The sequence below is a fragment of the Amphiura filiformis genome, chromosome 13, assembly GCF_039555335.1.
Source record: "Amphiura filiformis chromosome 13, Afil_fr2py, whole genome shotgun sequence".
In the NCBI taxonomy this organism is placed as follows: Eukaryota; Metazoa; Echinodermata; class Ophiuroidea; order Amphilepidida; family Amphiuridae; genus Amphiura; species Amphiura filiformis.
In genome coordinates this window covers 57,942,846-57,962,552 of record NC_092640.1, presented here as the reverse complement: position 1 = coordinate 57,962,552, position 19,707 = coordinate 57,942,846, and the positions used below count along the sequence as shown (strand labels likewise).

At 37.4% G+C, this 19,707-nt stretch overlaps 1 protein-coding gene across 1 annotated transcript; it reads left to right on the top strand.

Annotated features, from left to right (window-relative positions):
- Window positions 1–1,753: 1,753 nt before the first annotated feature.
- On the top strand, window positions 1,754–18,851 carry LOC140167786 (lymphocyte antigen 75-like). Its single transcript, XM_072191078.1, has 9 exons — window positions 1,754–1,786; window positions 3,286–3,433; window positions 3,854–4,314; window positions 6,905–7,082; window positions 9,692–9,775; window positions 10,024–10,086; window positions 17,086–17,191; window positions 18,012–18,103; window positions 18,607–18,851. The coding sequence occupies exons 1-9, from the start codon at window positions 1,754–1,756 to the stop codon at window positions 18,813–18,815; spliced, it is 1,374 nt and encodes a 457-aa protein (XP_072047179.1). The 3' UTR covers window positions 18,816–18,851.
- The last annotated feature ends 856 nt before the right edge of the window (window positions 18,852–19,707 follow it).

Here is a 19,707-nt window from a genome sequence, read left to right as displayed (position 1 = left end):
TTTTAGCGTTTGGGGCCCTGGGGCCCATATTATGTGACATAGGGGGTTATATATACATATGATAATATAATAATAAATACCTATATGTGTACCAAATCTGAACCCTGTAGCTACTTTATTTGCTGAGAAACAGCCGGCCCTTTGTTTTAATATTTGGGCCCCTGGGGCCCCTAGCCTTGTACATCTGGGGCCAAAATGGGAAAAAGGCACATCTACAAGTGGCCTTGTAGCTTTAGAGCTAGCCTTGTCAATATGTTGCGCCTTATTTTTAACATTTGGGGCCCTGGGGCCCATAATATATGATATATGGGGCTCATGTATACTTGTATTTATGGAGTACCCATGGGGCTATCAGTGTACCAACTCAGGGCATGATTTGTGTTTTTACCCTTCGACCCCTGGGGCCCGTGACCTTTTACCTCTGGGGCCGAGATGGGCAAAAGGCACATCTACGGGGTAGGGCCCATAAGTATACCACATATGGGCCCTGTGGCCCTTGTAGTTTTAGCGCTAGCTTTGACAGAATGATGTGTTTGATGGACGGAGGAGGAGGAGGAGAAGAAACCACAGGATGGGAAGATACCCGTCCATGCTTCGCATGCGGGTATAAATATACCCGTCCATGCTTCGCATGCGGGTATAATTGACAAAATCAAGGAAGGCCATATATCTTTTGAAGTAACCGAGCGAAGCTACATCTCCTTAAACCAATCTTATTCATGTTTCTAAGGCACAACGTCGAATTTGGTCCAATAGCGCTATCGGTGGCCCGATAGGTGGCTCGTTCTATCGATCAGACCCTGGTGATGTAATCAATTGTATCAAACATAATAATTAACATTGGCATAGCTCCATTTGAATAAAACACGTAACGAGTGCGGGAGCCCTTAGTTAAGTCACGTAGTAGGTTTCTTTCTTTTTCTTTTCCTTGTTCACAATTATATGATTATTACTGTGAATACATTCTTACTTTCACCGTTTTTAATAGTGAATAAAATATGAATCCCAAACATGGAAATGTTTTGTTTATGGTCACGTCTGTTTCCTCAAATCTGGGAGTCATTTTCAATTGTCTGAATCACGATTGAAATAAATCGATATGAATGCCAATAAAGCTGGTAAATACGATGGCGCGTGTGTGTGCAACTTGTTTCATTTTTTGTTCACACCATGTACCAATTAATTAAATTGGTGTTGCTATAAATACCGGGGTAATTAGTGCCATTTCAATGATAAAAACACGGTAACTAGATCACGAAAATATTGTAAATTGTAACTAATTGCTATCGTGAAATTAGTAATGATTTTACATGTTTTAAGCTTGCATTATAATTCGCGAGGTTTCTCATAATAGGCGTTGCCAAGGTAGGAAAACGTACACTATATGATTATGATCTGCATCAGCTTAATTTATTGCTTGGTCCTTATGTACTATGCACATAACACAATATCACATATTTAAATTCGAATATTATTTACATTTAGATAAACTGTATTACCTAACGAATTTATGAACTTCAACAAGGCTCACAATGGTGAAGAGCAGAAGAATGATTTTGAATATAGCTATTTTAATTATTGTTTCGCTACTATCGACATCTCCTGGTGTATCACTACAAACCTTCTGTTGTTCTACAGCTAAACGATGGCTCTTCAACCCCGGGGCTATCTCACACATGAACAATAAAGCGCTGCCTTCGGAATACGTTATTAGACGTTATCAAGTTTATGGACTATTTGGTTGTGCCGAGATATGTCAGTCAATGTCAATGTGTTCATCGTTTGGGTATGACTACGCGCCGAAACAATGCCTATTGTATTCCAATACAAGTTTACAAGTAGCTTTAAAAAACGTGACAGGCATACAATATTTTGATAGAGACGCGTTTGTATTGAAGGTAAGTATAATAGGCTATACGTAAGATTATTTTACTTTTTTGGTCGGTTTTACCGCAGACCTTTCGCCCTATAACCTCTAATCGTAATACAATTAGTGATATGGAACCTTAGAACTAGCGAACCTTATTCTAAATTAGCGATATCGAACCTTAGAGATAGCGGGATTCTGATCTCCATAGACTTTACACAACACATTAGTGATAGCGAACCTTAGAGATAGCGAACCTTAGAGATAGCGGTCCATAGAGATAGAGGGATGTCCCCCCAAAACCAACCCCGTCAGATACCAATGATTTCATGATTGTATGCCAGACTTCTGCCCTTACAATTCTGAAGGATGCGTTCATCTCGTTTACGTATCGAGTGCTATAGCGTCCCAGGACAAATCACTTCAGTACAGCTCAACTGATCATACTTTTCCTACATTCGACCTTTTATGATTTTTGAGTTGACACAGTCATGAAAATAACTATAGATACTTGACAGACCATTAGTAGCCCAGTTCTGAACCTTTACATTGATCATTCATAACAATAGGTATCTGATGGATCAGTGAAGATAAGAAGGGATTATAATATATCCGTAACCTTGATATTATAGTATATCTCGAGGAAAAAGTGCAATGGACATGTTTTCATTTTATGTTTCAAATATCCCGCGCATGAAAATTGAGTATTTAACCCAAAATGGAAAATGGAACAATTTATTGGAAATCTGTTTAACAGATTTTTTGACATCTTTTTCTGCACTGTATTATACCTAAATTACGATTTTTTAAAATTAATATTCAAAGAAAATATAGGTCATCCAAAAATTGTGATTTTTTACACATTTTGGGGCAAAAAAGGAAAAATAAGCAAACATATCAAAATCTGTTTAACAGCTTCATTCATCAAGTCATAACAAACGGCCTACATGCTTAATTTCTAATAAAAATATTGAAATTGTGAAAAATATAGGTATTTATTGATTTTCATGTTTTTCTTGCAAATATGCTAATAATATGCAAATTATGAAATTGCAAAATAAAGTTTCTACATAGCATACATCTTTCAAGTGTGATGTTCAAAATGACAGACATCAAAAAGAGATTCGATGAAATGTAAAGGTGTAGTAACAATTTTGGCATGGACTGTCTGGTCAGGAAAAGTACGGTAAGTTGAGCTGTATACATTCAGTTTTACTCTATCTCTCAGTATGAAAAATATATAGCATCGTGTTCTCAGTCTTTGAATTGCTTCTTCATGCACGCCACTTCTTGTACGGGCACACTTCTTCAGTCTATTCGAGCCCCTCTCGTCTTTCTTACACACATGTACACGCGAAACATACTCCACAACATCATTTTAGCGTTCATTAATATTTTACGTTTTCCAAATTATACAGGGTAAAGACAGCACGGGAGGATGTACTTCATACCCATGTGAAAATGGAGGAACATGTCTGGAAACATGTGGCAAGCCTGTTGAATACTTCTGCGTATGTCAAGATGGTTTCCGTGGCGACCGTTGTCGGCTTAACGATGAATTGTCATGTAGGTTCATTATCTGAATAAAATTGATCATAAATATATACTTCGGACACGTCTTAGGGGGATCAGCCATACATTTGCTCCCAAAGTTGTAATTCTTAGCCAGTGGGCGTGGTCTAGTTGGCCGGGCCGCACGGTTTCGTTGGCCAGGCCAGCGAAACATACGTATACCGGTCGCCGACCTAATTCTTGGTACGCGAGTGTTCTCGGGTTCGAATCGTACCAAACAAACAACTTTTGTGTTTGTTTTCTCTCTTTTTATTCCTTCCTTCTTTCCTTTCCAGTCGCCAAAAACCACTATGGCGTTTAATGATAAGACAAAATAGATCAATGTAAATCTATGTTAAGAATAAGATCAATGCGTTAGGGATCAAATAACACAATGGATCCAATTTGTTCACACATATTTTTTCTATGTATCAGCAAGTTCAGCAACAACATCAAGAACCACAACTGATTTGCCAGTAACTACTCCTGCTCTTTCCACAACCTCGTTTGGGCTTTCCTCAACCACTGCTTCTCCCACAACCGAGACAGATCCGTCTGCAACCACTGATCCTGCTACAACCGTGTCTGATCCTTTTTCAACAGCCACTACTCCTCCCACAACTGCGGTTACTCAATCTACAACCAATGGTTATGCTCCTCCTGTAATAACCGCTGCTGGTCCTTCTGCAACCACTGCGCATGCTACAACTGCGGCTGGTCCTTCTACGACTGGTGTTCCAACGACACCCTCACCAGTACCAGAATGTTTCATGGGTGCTAGACACGGAGATAGGTGTTATGGACTTTTTGATGACGCTAGGAGCTGGTTTGGAGCAAATAGTGTGTGCGCACTTTTAGGAGGACATCTTGCTACAATAGATGGTCAATCAACGCAGGTAAACTTATAGAATTTTATTTCTTTTGTACATGGTTAGTAAAAAAAATGACAATCGCACCATTTCCGTTGTTCGGTCAGTAAAGGTTGTCTGATGGATTCATCACTGTGAAGTCAGAAGAACGTTCCAAGACAGGTGAACTAAACATACCACGACTACTACTTTTTGTCGCAAAAAATATCAGTGCAATGTCTTCACACTGTGAGAGTTCCATGTATGAAAATATCGTGCCTGAATTTATTGAAGACTGTGTTATATTTATAGGGAATTAGTGCTACTGAACCAATAACGCTTTCTATAGTACGAGGGTCATTCAAAAGTTCTACCTCCGTCGTCACATCTCTGTTACCTTACGTGATAGGAATTTAAAATTATCCATAGTATAGTTATACTCTTGCATTCTGGTTATAAAATAGTAAATATTTGATGAAAATCTTGATTTTTGGTTGTTAACATGTGTTGGTTAAAGCGAATACAGATTTGGTACAGCTCAACTTACCGTACTTTTCCTGACCAGACAGTCCATGCCAAAATTGTTACTACACCTTTACATTTCATCGAATCTCTTTTTGATGTCTGTCATTTTGAACATCACACTTGAAAGATGTATGCTATGTAGAAACTTTATTTTGCAATTTCATAATTTGCATATTATTAGCATATTTGCAAGAAAAAACATGAAAATCAATAAATACCTATATTTTCACAATTTCAATATTTTATTAGAAATTAAGCATGTAGGCCGTTTGTTATGACTTGATGAATGAAGCTGTTAAACAGATTTTGATATGTTTGCTTATTTTTCCTTTTTTGCCCCAAAATGTGTAAAAATCACAATTTTTTGGATGACCTATATTTTCTTTGAATATTTATAAAAAAACTCGTAATTTAGGTATAATACAGTGCAGAAAAAGATGTCAAAAAATCTGTTAAACAGATTTCCAATAAATTGTTCCATTTTCCATTTTGGGTTAAATACTCAATTTTCATGCGCGGGATATTTGAAACATAAAATGAAAACATGTCCATTGCACTTTTTCCTCGAGATATACTATAATATCAAGGTTACGGATATATTATAATCCCTTCTTATCTTCACTGATCCATCAGATACCTATTGTTATGAATGATCAATGTAAAGGTTCAGAACTGGGCTGCTAATGGTCTGTCAAGTATCTATAGTTATTTTCATGACTGTGTCAACTCAAAAATCATGAAAGGTCGAATGTAGGAAAAGTATGATCAGTTGAGCTGTACGTCGGAAACGGTCTGAAAAGAAAGGCTAATTTTGATTAAACAGGTAGCCCACATCTATGTGGAAATCATTGTAGATTTATTTCTGAAAATATGATTAAATTGCTTTATTTTTGTTCAAATAATTATTTTAATCAATATCGTGTCTTTTGCACATCAAAACCGATACATGTTCATAATAGCCTTCATATTGAACTTTTTCCAAAGGTTGTTGATTTCGATCGGGTGATCACTTGTTGGTCCAATTCGTATTAATTGGGTCATAGGTTAAAATCAAATAAGTCGTATGCAAATTGTTCATCTTATTTCCACGTTAAGATGCACCTATTGCTTAAAATAAGGACGTAATTTACCCTCAAACGTGGTCTAGTTGAAATCTGGCAATTGTCACTAATTTTTGTTTGTCTGTTGAACCCTTCGATGTTTTCTTCTCATATAAAACATGGTTTATTTTGTTTTGTTTTAAAGTCCCAAGGCATGTCAGGTAGCTCAAAATAGGAACAAAATATTTATTTTGAGTAAGCATTTGGACAACTGCATCTTACAAAAGTTTGAAGATTATCCAAAGGTACTATATCATGCTTACTAAACTTTTGGCTTCAGTTTTTAAATCTGTATTCGCTTTAACTAACATATCTAAACAACCAAAAATCACATTTTCATTACTTATACTTTGTAACCGAGATGTAAGAGTATACACTATGAATTTTTTACACTGAAAATCGCACTGAAAATGACAGGGTAACACTGAAAATCATCAGAACAAAAGAAATTGTTAGACTGAAACTGTTTTCAGTGGTATTTCAGTGTATTTTTCAGTGGTATATCAAGTGGTTATTGTCTGCTATAATGAGCAATGATCCAGGGCACTAATTTCCATAACAATAAAACAAGCTAGCTCATTTCAGTGTGATTAAATCCATTTCAGTGGGATTAAATCCATTTCACTGGCCAATGATTTTCAGAGGAGTTTCAGTCCATTTTTCAGTGTGGTTGGACAATGGTTATTTGCATACAGAATAACAAAAGAACTATTTCAGTGTTATTTTCAGAGGTGCTGTTCATTGTGTTAAATTTTCAGTGTCCATTACAGATATCAGTGTGATTTTGAGTGTAAAAATTTCATAGTGATAATAGTGGGTAATGTCAATATCCTGAGACTTGCGATAACAGAGATGTGATGATGGAGGTAGATCTGTTTGAATGACCCTCGTAATTAGCTGACAGTCTCCTTTTCCGATTGTTGTGGAAACATTTTTACAAACAATCAAATTGTTTTTATCATGTTTGGTGTTTTTTAAACCTAGCTCAAACTGTTGATTTTTCAATCTCACAGGATTTTCTAGCTTCGTATAGTGATAACGCCCAACGGTGGATTGGAGTGTTCGAAAACCTAAACCACCCTGATGGACCCGCCCAATTTGAGAACGTCGATGGCACCGTGATAACTTACGAAAACTACTTTGATGTTAAGTCTAATTTTACGCCTTTATCTCCATGGGAAATATGTATAGGTAGGTATGCTGACGTACACTTTCAAAACATTACATAGGAATGTCTGACCCGATATTGAGTTAACTTTGAACAACAGCCAAACTGTTAAGGAAAATCACATTGTGTTGTTTCCAATGCAATGATTTAACCAACAATTAATTGTTTTTCATAATTCCCAACATTAGGTCCAAAGTATTATTTTATAACTATAATACTTGGACCAATTCGGTTTTTAAACTGGCTATGACACTATGAAACAAGAAAAGTGATCCCGCCCGGGAATTGAACCCAGGACCTAAGTTTTACGAGATCTGCGCCTTGGTATGGATCACTTTTCCTATTTTCTCCTTTAATAATTGGCATTGCTCGACGGCGAAACTGATAAGATATTATCACCGTTTTTTATGTTCCTCTACAGTGAGGACAGCTCTACTATGATGGAGACCCCAGGTTGAATTTCCAGTCTGCATAATCATGAAACTTATGTGTCCAAGTGGTTAAGGGATCTGGAATGAGCGTTTCGACAGTATTTTTTGTGGGACATGAGAGCACATCAGACATATCGAATTGCATTCTGAATACGAAGAATGTCTTTCTGATATCAAATAATTTACATTTTTTGAAATTCACGATATAATACAAATTTTATGACAAATTATTAGAATTTGATATTTTTCACATTTTTGTTATATAACAATCCTCCAAGTAAATTTTATAAATCTAATGACATATTCTTAAAGTGTATGTAGCTGGGAGGAAAAGCCGACGATCAATTGAAAATTGTGACCTTTCATATTGAAAATATGGATTTTTTTTGGTGTTTTGGGAAAAAAATCCATATCTTCAATACGAAAGGTCACAATTTTCAATTGATCGTCGGCTTTTCATCCCACCTACATACGCTTTAAGTATAAATCATCAGATTTATAAAGTTTACTTCGAGTACTGTTAAATATCAATTTTTAATCATTTGCCATAAAATGTGTATTACATTGCGAATTTCACAAAATCAAAATTATTTGATATCAGAAGGACATTCTTCGTATTCAGAATGCAATTCGATATGTCTGATGTGTTCTAATGTCCCACAATAAATACTGTCCAAACGTTCATACCCCAGCCCTTAAGGCGCAGGTCTCATAACCTGATGTCCTAATTGGTTCAATTCCCCGCCGGGATTACTTTTCCTGTTTCCTGCTTTAATAATTGCTCGACGGCGAAACTGATATCAGCTAATTACAGTTCTTTGTCAAGAAAAAAGAAAAAAAAATGCGTTTTTCTGCTGACAGTTTTGCCAGAAACCTTGTGGCCAGCTCAAATGAAGCGTTGATGTTGTTATTGATCTACCTGCTTGGAGCTGGAATCCCGACCGGGATGTTATTCTTAGTCACATCTTCGTTGACTTCGGTGGAGACAGGAGGACTCGGTCGGGATTCCCGATCCAAACAGATGGACAACAACATCAAAGCTTTGAGAAAGCACTAAACCATAAGGTTTCTAGCGTAAGCAGAAAAAAAAAAGATTTTCCTTTAGGTTTGACATATCGACAAAGAATTTGAATCAGCTCCCGTCGAAGAAGCCATCGTTTTTCATGCTAAAATATATTCCCCAAGCGTATCAACATGTTCAATATTTCTGTATTTCTGAGACTGATATCTGACTCAAACTTCAGAAATTATACGTACCGGGGTACTTATACAAACCAATAAATTGTTAATGTCAGCAGGGGCGTCGCTAGACCAATATGATTCGGAGGGGTGCACAGTATGGTTTGCCGACGGATTTTTTTTGTAATTTGTTGACCCAATTTTTTTTTAGCCAGGACGGCGCTCAGAAATTTTTTCAAATTTTTTTTAAAAACTATAGTAACTACTATACCATTAACAGTATGTCTATACGTTACAACAACACAATTTCGTAACACATTAATCTGTTATATGGCTCTCACAATTTGCCGACAATCACACATACCTTTGACTACATTTGCCGACAGTCACATGGTTTTGCCGACAGCAGTCAAATTTTGCCGACAAAATTGTGTATTGGGGGAGGGGTGTCACACCCCCATACCCCCCCCTCTAGCGACGGCCCTGAATGTCAGCGAATCAGAAAAACAACGCAGCAACTATATTCCAAGCTACTCCAATTCCAGGTACTAGGTTCACCCCGAAGACGCAGCGTCATCTATGTTTTCGATATATTGTTAGATCACTTTACCTGAACATAAATGAATAGGGCAGCCGGTACTGAAATTCACAGCCAGGTGTGGAAGGAGGCCAACCTCAGGTTGCATTTAAATGTCTTCATGTCAGGCCCGTACGCAGGGGGGTCGCACCCCCCAAATTTGACAAAGTCTACAAAAAGTCCTACAATTTTAGAATTTGCGAGCGTAGCGAGCAAAAAAATCAGGTTTTTACGTTTTTTTCGTCAAAAAAAGTCCACTTTTCACAAAATCGCCCCCCCCCCTTGGGAAAAAAGTCCACTTTTTCAAAATCACCACCCCCCCCCAAAAAAAATCCTGCGTACGGGCCTGCTTCATGGTTCTTGCTTGCTCTTCAATAAAACAAACATCATCATGTTGATGCGAGGAGCAAGGATTTGAATGTTTTTTGATTTCATCAATTTTCAGCCATGGATCCTGGAAGTAGTAGTGGTTTGTGGAGGCCCAAGAGATGTACAGACGAAACGTTCTTCATCTGTGAGATGCCTTTGTGTAAGTATATCGGTATGAATTTGGCAGGATGCCGAATAACGATTCTCCTCTTTGTTAAATTAATGTTACGCATACATTATCTTGAATTAGAGTACAGATCAGAAGTAGAGAGCAAGAGGGTAGGATATCAATCATTTAATGTAAAATGTAAAGACTTGCTAATAAAAAGGAATTTTTGTTGGTGCAATTATTAAGGGCAACGACTGGTTCCATTGCAATCTTTTATTATGTTCATTTTTCCGAGACAGATTGTCAACCTATTCAACATCTTTGTGATGGTATATCCCCATTGTTGACATGGAGAAATGAAGGTAATTATTTAATAATTTTTTTTTATTTTGATCAATTAATTGTAAAAGAGACACGATTGTGAAGATTATCATTCATCGGGCATGCCAGGCAAAATTGAACATTTTAATGGCTAAGGTTTGTACTGTGAATTTATTAACACTAAAACGTGAGTAAAATATGAAGATGTTTATGTTATTATTAACACAAGATAGTGTTAACTAGACTTAGCTGTGGTCTAAGACCACGAACACAGCCGTGTTGTGACCTTTTAATGACCTTTGACCCCAAAATCTACGAAAACCCCACAGGCATTGCATTATGTCAATGCATGTGTGCACATAGTATCACTCTGCCATGTTATTTGTGACAGAAGGACATTTTGAATGTTTTTTGTCTTGGACCGGAAGTGATCCCTTAATGACCTTTGACCCCAAATAAAAATATATCACATATACATTAGGTAAATATAATTCATGTGTGCACATACCGTCACTCTCCTTTGTTTTTTTAGCTAATAATTTTTTTTGAAGGAATTTGGTTTTATACCGGAAGTGACCCCTTAATGACCTTTGACCTCAAACAAAAAAATACCACATATACATTAGGTAAACATAATTCATGTGTGCACATACCGTCACTCTCCTGTGGTTTTTCTTAGCTAATTAAAATTTTTGAAGGAATTTGGTTTTATACCGGAAGTGACCCCTTAATGACCTTTGGCCTCAAATTTGTGTATGATTCATAGACACTGGGTAATAGCAATGCATGTGCAAGTTGCGTCACCGTCCTATGTAATTTGTGGGAGAAGTAGCATTTTGAAGGTATTTTGTTTTATACCGGAAGTGACCCCTTAATGACCTTTGGACCCCAAATAAAAATACCACATATAAACTGGGTACTTAGTAATCTCAATTCATGTGTGAATATACCGTTACTTTCCTTTTTTTCTTAGCTAATAACAAAATTTTATTTCGATTTATACCAGCAGTGTGGGGGCAGGGATTGCAATTGACAGCCTGGGTGAAGTATGGGGGGCAGGGATTGCAGTTGACAGCCGCATTTTAATATCAGTTACTGGGCTGTGCAATAATTATTTGTAAGGGTGGGAAGGATAATTTTCAAAAAGTGAATCCAGACCCCTCTATAAATATTTCATGAGCGGTGCATGCATATTTACCCTCCAATCTGTTTAATTATTCACCCCGCGAGGTCATATATAATTATTGCACCAGCCCTTAAGGGGGTACCTGCCCAATTCTGTGCCTATTTTTGCATTTTTCTTAAAAATTATAGCACATTGATGACAAGTGAGCTATGTATATTATAGGGGCAAGGACTACACCTACTGCACTGGAAATAATTTTATTTCAACACAGACAACAGTTGTGGAGTTACAGTAAAAAAAGGAGGGAAAACCAGTATTTTGATCAATAAATCAATAACTACTTGCCTTGAGCTGCTGAATTTTCAGTGCAGTAGTTGTAATCCTTGCCCCTATAATATACATATCTCACTTGTCACCAATGTGCTATAATGTTTGAGAAAAATGCAAAAATAGGTACAAAATTGGTCAGGGGTGTAGTACCCCCTTAACCTTGTTGGACAACAAATATTAGTTACTCAATACTATACAACACACCAGTTGCATAGCCAGGGTGCAAGGGGTAAAGCTGCCTACTAATTTTAGGCTCTTTCTGTTTCTGATTTCTGATCATTACCTCCCCATAAAAGTTGCCTCCCCCCTCTTTGAAAAAGTTCAGGCTACACTACTAACTGCAACACACTGAAAGACACATTGATTCCACACTTAATATTTAATTGCAGTTATATTATTTTTTAATGTTCAATGTACATGAGTGTATTTTTATGCAACACATATTTAATACTGGGGGGCCCAAATGTTTTGGCCTGAGGCAGAACGTGAACTGCTGAAGGGGTGGGTGCATCCCTCAAGATTTTGAAATCATACATTTTACATGAATTCTACCTTACATTTTCACTTATACCTAAAATTATGAATTTTATCTTAAAATTATGAATTTTATCCTAAATTTTTGAATGTTACCCTAAAATTATTAATGTTACCTTAGATTATTAGGAAGGGGCCTAGGGTACTTGGGCGCCCTCACCAAAATGAGCAAAACGGGACGGTACCATATTTAAAAGATAACAGTTTCGTCCTGAAAAAAAAAAATCTAACTGACCCGAACTTAAGTTCCAGCCCCCCATGGAAGTCAAATGGTACATCCCTATTCAGTATTCTTTTGCACTGGAATGTTTAAAAATTTGGGTCGGTACCGGTCGTGGCGGGCAACAAAATAATATTTTTAAACCACAATGTTCCACCTTTTTCACAGAATTCATAGAAAATTACACGTACATGTAGAGGGACCTACCACAACTACTGCATCTATTTGTCCATTGCACGGTTCCACAATATGCAATATGCAAGAGGAGCCATGGCAATTAGACATGAAAGGGAGAATTACTGGTATGTAATTTTACACAATGATATACGATTGGTTCATTTCCCATTCATGTATGCAGACCTGATTGATTTGTGTGAAATTAAAAGTTCATGCTGTAGCTTTTTGCGTAGGTGGTGGAAGCAACTCCAAAATGTTTTCATGAGGGGGGTATGGTGCACTCGGAAATCAACTTCTAATCGGCGTAAAAATGTGTAGAAAATGATACAGTAAAGGCGTAAGCTATGTTAAAAATTAAAAAAAAATGTCCCTAGGGATCAAAATTCATACAACAGGGTCAAATGTCCAACTTCCTCAGATTTCAAAAACATGCCACATCATTCCTCTGGTCATAACGATTTAGAAAAGTATAGTTTGACCTATCTGTGACATACCGTTCCTGAGTTCAAAAGGTCAGAATTGGGACCAGACTCACCAGCGGAATACTTTGCAGTTTTTGACAAAATCCGAGTAATTTTGAAATTTGGACCCTGTTGTTGGACATTTGACCCCTGTTCACCCATAAGGACATTTTTTAATATTTTAACATAGCATCATGTATGGTAGCTATTTTTTCTGATCTGCAGACATCGATTAAAGGGTGATTTTCGAAAGTGCACGATACCCTCTTTTTCCAATTTAACTACATCTGGAACATCACCCTGTGGTTGCTGAAGTCAGAGAAGAGCCCAATCTACTTTGCTACATTTGTATTGTGATGATATGCAGCTCAAGAGTCTTCCATGGAGGGAGTTCCAGTTGTTGTGTGTAGTCTTTGGGAAGAACTTTTGCTGGAAGCAATCCATTATGATATGATAGTACAAAAATAATGTACCGTTTTTTGATAGTACTTTTGAGAGAGAGTGGATTGGGATTTATGGTATTATCATTGGTGTTACGTTGATGAAGTCGAGGTATTTCACAAGCTGAAGGCTTAAAACTGGATATACATTCTCCGGTCACCATTTTCCATGTGACGACGGTCTGAAGCCTCCCTAGGCCGTTTCATGGTTGGTTAATCATCTGTGTATACAGTAAAAAGGAAACAAAGAACAATTTAGTATTAAATCATTAAATTTTTAAAATAGAATTAGAAAGTAATTTTAACCGTTTCCTTGCAGATGCTAGTGAATTACAATGATATTGTGTACACTGCAAGTCAGAATGAGTGGCCTCGCATCATAAGGGCACTGGGGCATGTGCCCCCCCACCACCACCACCAATCGATTGAAAAAATTAGGAAATCCCATAGGAAAATTGCTGAAAATCTGTGAATCTACAATAGCTTTGTGGGGAAGGAAAATTGCAGCACATAATTATTGTCTGATCACCATTGGCAGCTCCATTATTTTTTTTTCCAGGGGGGGGGGCACTTACTCGAGAACTCTAGCTAGAATATGAATTCAGTGAGCAAATTCTTGGCTAAACTTCTCGGGCAAGGGGACACTGAGGGTAAAAATGAATTTCGGGTGGACCAAACGATCATGAAATTTACACAAAATTGCCATGGGGGGGAACTTGAGGGGTAATCTGACTCGGAGAATCCCCCGGCATCACACTGCCGTGCTGCTGACCACACAATTTTACCCCTTCCTACATGTACATCATGCAGTACATTAAACCAAAGATCGCAAACAAATTTTAGGATTTTACATGATATGTGCATACGTGACTGACATACAGCTGATTTATCATGACATGATTTAGTAGCTATGAAAGGCAAACCTCAGTTAACACATTTGCTAGTCAGCCAAATTGGCTCAAACTGGGTCCCACACAATTTTACATAATTTACATAAAATTAAAAGAACAGATTTTTCAAAGAAACCTACATAAACATGTTGTCTATACTTTACTTGACCCAAGTATATCAATTTCTTTTTGTGATGAGATAATTCCACATGGAATTTTAGAGGGATTTTGATAGCAGTTCTACATAAAAGCTGCGCTATCATGAGATGCATTTTAAAAAGTTGGCCGAATATTTTTGATGAAAGTCAACCTTTGACAAGATGTAACTTTGCTGCGGAATGTGCTATGACAAAACGGTTTTCAGTTTTGGCTTTCTTTATTCAAGGGCTTTAACTTGATATAGGCCTATATAAAATGATGTGGTTTTGGCAAATCTGAATTCACCTTTTATACCTACATTCAGCATGTTCAGTGAATATATGATCAGTCGACATGACATTTTTAATTCATGATTATCATTCTTTGTAGGGATCCGGGAAGTCATCTCATCTCAGAAACGTAAAGGATGTACTGTAAAACATCAGAATTAAAACCCAAACCACCAATTCAAATATTTGTTCGGAAAACTAAGGAAATAAAATTCATACATTGTATCATTTATGGTACATGATATTGCGATCGACACGGCTGATAAACTCTAACATCACCTGGTGCTCCTGGGTTATGACAGCTACATGTACTGACGACATGGCATGCATCATGCATGCATGCATGTGAAATAATAATTATCCACATCTTCACGACCCGGGCTCAGACCAAGAAAGAATCGAATATTTATGTACACAAAGAATCATACTTACCAATATAGCCCAAAACATGCAATCAAACTTGATTCTGACCATTCTGACGAGGGGAAATGGGTCTGGTTTACACACGCTGTGTGCAATTCCCACTCGCGATGACTTGCCGGCATATTTACTGTACAGAAACCCCGGGGGGGGGTTCTTCCTGGTTGAAGGTATACGGGGATGTGCCACGGTTTTGGGGTACCTTTTCAGCAATTTTGGTATATTGATGGGTGGGTTATCAGCGGAGACCAATGCGCCCAATTGGGCGCATTTTGGAAAAATTGCACTTAAAGCGCCCAATTATGGCAAATTTGGGTGCTTTTTGGGTGCTTTTTCTTGAAAATTGGTATGCTGATGGGTAGCAAAAACAGCAAAAAGTAGGTATAGAGAAAGTCAGCATCCGAAAGTCTGCGTGGCACACCCCCGTACAAATTTTTTCGAAGAACCCCCCCCGGGACAGAAACAGGACGTGTATGACAAACATGACGTGCGATCGCTGCCATAAATGGACAAATTGACATATGTCAATTTCTTTCAGTGAAATCGACATAATTATGTTGATTTCATCCAATAGCAGAACTTGTAATCGACATAAGTAAGCTAATTTTCGTAAAATATACATATGTCAATTACCTTAGGAGAAATCGACATATGTTCATTATGTGAAAACTAGTGTCAAATTTATTACTGTTTATTGGTTGCTGCAACCGGCCTTCACTTTTCTTGGAAATGTCACAATGTCGATTTTACGTAAATTAGCTTACTTATGTCAATTACAAGTTCTCCAATTGGACAAAATCAACATAATTATGTCAATTTCTTTCAGCGAAATTGAGATATGTCGATTTGCCTATTAATGGCAGCGCGATCGCACGTTAAAGACGTGTTTGTACTTTTCTCGCCGCGATTTGTTTTGTGCTAAAGATGGTATTTTTAGCATATGACGTAATGTTCGTCCAGCCAGCGACGGAAATCTGAGTATGCTTGCACGATAATACACCACCAAGCAATGATTTAATTGGAGCACTGTCTGAAAATCGCTCTAAAACTGTTGACCACGTGTCAATTACATGCATAGCATAACTCGGCAGTACGTTTGTGTGTGATAGTACAGTACGTGCCATTGACGACCTGTAGGTGGGGTAACATGTAGATCTGTTGTAGAGATTGCAATTTTTTGAAAAAAAAAGGCCAAAAGACCCACTTAACCTCAAAATTTCAAAATCTGTGTACACCCTGTAGACAGTAGCTACAGCCAATGCTTATGTGCAAGTAACGTGTTTGAATAATGTGATCTGTAGAAGAAGATGCATTTTGAAACAGAAAATGCTAAATTTTAATTTATTGAACCTAGTCTGACCTTTGACCTCCCAAAGTTCATGTGCAGTTATGGTCAGTGATTCTTGTGACCAAATTTGGTCAAAATTGATGGAAGTATGTAGGAGCTAGAGCACAAAATAGATTGGGGTCAAAAGGTCAGGTTGACAGAAGAAAAATCTGTGTGACTGAGATTTCGTACGATACAAGACACAGCCGTGAGTCACGGCTGTGTAAAAAGTACACTTTTAACACTATCTTGTGTAAAACCACATCTTCAGTGAGCGTTTTGTGATATTGATACTCAATCCAGGAGCCCAGTTTTACCGCTATATAGTCCCGCACGAACATGGGAACCTAACCAACCCCCATCAGTATGAGACATTTATAATAGTTGCCAGCACATTAGAATAACACCCAATTTAGTCCATAATAAATTCAATAATCCATTTCATCATAATTAAGAGGTTTACAGTACCGAGTTTGGATTCGTCTTTAAAAAAAAAAATCAATATCTAATTGACTTAGCGAACAGGGGATTGACCGCGAGGCGCTGCACTAAGCAACCCTGGATCACCTTTAAATAATTGATATGCTGCCCTCATACCATGTTCGGAGAGAATTTATGCGTAGCACAAATTTAATAATGAGACGAATCCAGATTCGGCAGTCTGCAAAACTCGTGTGTTTTATACAGAGTTGACGGGATTTATCAATGTCAGTTTACCAGGCCTGAGTTGTTTCTTTGGGTTTCAAGTAGCAAGTCCTGTTGATTTCCACGACGCTCGTTATGTTTGCGCACGGTAAGAAATCATCTGCCTAATCTGGTATATATCTGCATAATCTGGTATGAAGATGTTATAAAACTAATTAAGGACCCGGTAGTCTATCTTTATTCCAGAATTTGAGAAATATCCGATCTAAGATGATAATTATAATGTATAGACGACGGAATTGTTATAAATTATGGTTAAACGACATTCTGCTGTTAGGCCTACTGCTACATGTTTGTGGGTGGTGTCAGGGAGGTGGATGTGGAGGTGACTGTGGTGTGCTGTGGTGCGTATCTACACTGCAAAAACGCTGTTTAAAAATCGAGTTAAGGTTGGTCTTAACCCTGGAATTATGGAAACTTCATAATTATCATGATTATTAGATCTGATATTTCTCATATTCTGGAATAGAGACAGACTACCGGGTACTGAATTTATCAAGTCTTTGCCATTCTTAGTAAGTATACTTTTAAGTCTTAAAAGACTAACAATTTAGCAGTTATGAGGCCCAAAATTTTCCATAATTTCAGGGTTAAGATCACCCTTAAGTGCAACGCTTAAACCCGGGGCTTAAACAACATGAAAACATGCTTAGACAACTTTTATGTTGTTTAAGTAGGGCACCTTAAAGTAAACAACCCTGGTTGTTTAAAAGCTTTAAACAGCGTTTTTGCAGTTTAGGTCTGCATGCGAGGTGCGCTAAGGGATGCTTTCACAAGCACGCTAACAAGGCGTTATACTTTCGGGGGTATATCCAAGAGTTTCGGATCATTGTCAGATTATTATAATATAACTATTATCTCTGGCATGTCTGGCGTAAAAATGTTTTTTCCTGATCTATCCTTCGCAGGCAAGGAGGGATAGTAGCAACGTTTTCATACACAAACGAACTTACCGCTCTGGAGGACATTGTAGGCGTCAGTGCAAGAACCGTATGGATAGGTAAGGGCTCTCCAACACAGTCCAGTGATTAAAAAATGCGAAAGGTTGCATCCAACTTGAATTGCATGCCAAAACTGTCTCCTTTTTACATATTTACCAAACGTTATATGGACTACTACATTAGGCCTACAGTGCGGCTACTAATGCCCCATCGGACTGCCAAATAATGCTGTCGTCGATGATCGGTCCAAGTTTGACACTTGTAGGTAAAAATATATATCTTCAACTGATGCTGCATGCAGAACAGCTTTAACTTACAGAAAAGATATTGTTTGTGATCATGAAAAACATACATGTCTGATGGATTGAGCCCATATTTATGGGTCGAGCTATGAGTTTTAAAATATTGGACGAGAGGTAGCCGAGTATAACTCATAGCGAGACCAATAAATATTTTATCATTATGTTTTGGATCCAATATTTTCACACACTTGGATTCATCAACGCATAATAATGGTAATAATTGTCCGCGTTTTATCTTTACGATTCTAATTTCTGTATAGGTTATTCTCGATCACACGGAAATCCGTATATAAGTGAGGAGCCGAGTTCGCTATCTCTTTTTGTCTCCCCTTGTGTTGATATGGGGGACTCACCCGGCACCCAGAAATGCTGCCGACGCGACCCGGGTGTCAACATCGAGACAGATTGCACGCATGCACAAAGTTATGTAATGGTAGTCTGCAAGATTCCAGGACCGCTTTATCTTTAGAATGAATGGAATGGCCAAGGAAAGTAAAGGAAAGGAAAAAAAAGAACGAATGGGGGGTGACTGAATTGATGACTCAACTAATCAATCCCTGTCTATATCGACCAATTATAAGAATGTTGTTGCAGCTATTGAAACATCATGAACTAACTTTTTTAAATCCTGTGTTTTTATAGGCCTAATAGTCTTTATATTAAACATTGGTAAAAATACAAATCTATTAATACTAGACACTGATCCTGAAAATATTTAGACAGCATTTTAACAGTATACAATGTATCTCTAAAAACGTGTTGTCCTTCACTCTTTTAGAGTGGTTTTCACTCTTTTTTGAGTGGTTTTAAAAGTTAAAAAACACATCCCACTCTTTTTTGAGTGGTTTTATAAGTGAATCACTCTTTTGGAGAGTCAGCTTTTCACTCTTTCACATTTTAACATCACTGTTACCATAATATCACTGGTTTTTATACAATAATAGGTTTCATAACTGGGCTTCATAATAGTGGCTGATTTCTTAAGAACTGTCTTTAAAAAAGACAGCACAGATGAAGATCATAAATTATTGCATTGATATTATGCCTGGAATGCTGGTGATTTGTTTCAAACTCATCTCAAAATAATTATAATTTCTATATTATGCGAGGTCTGATTATATATTTATACAGAGGAGAGTTACACATATATCTAAGCACATTTTCATAGTGGTGTCATGTAGCAAACATTCTTGGCAAACGTCGGGGGGGGCACAAACAATTTCAAGTCGAAAGCAGCAGCAAGCAATTTTGGCACAAATATTTTGGGCACCTTTTTTGATATTATGCCCTAAACATACTAAATTGACATGAAAATGATCAAATGCAAAATTTCCTGCTCCCGTCAATTGATAAGACTAATA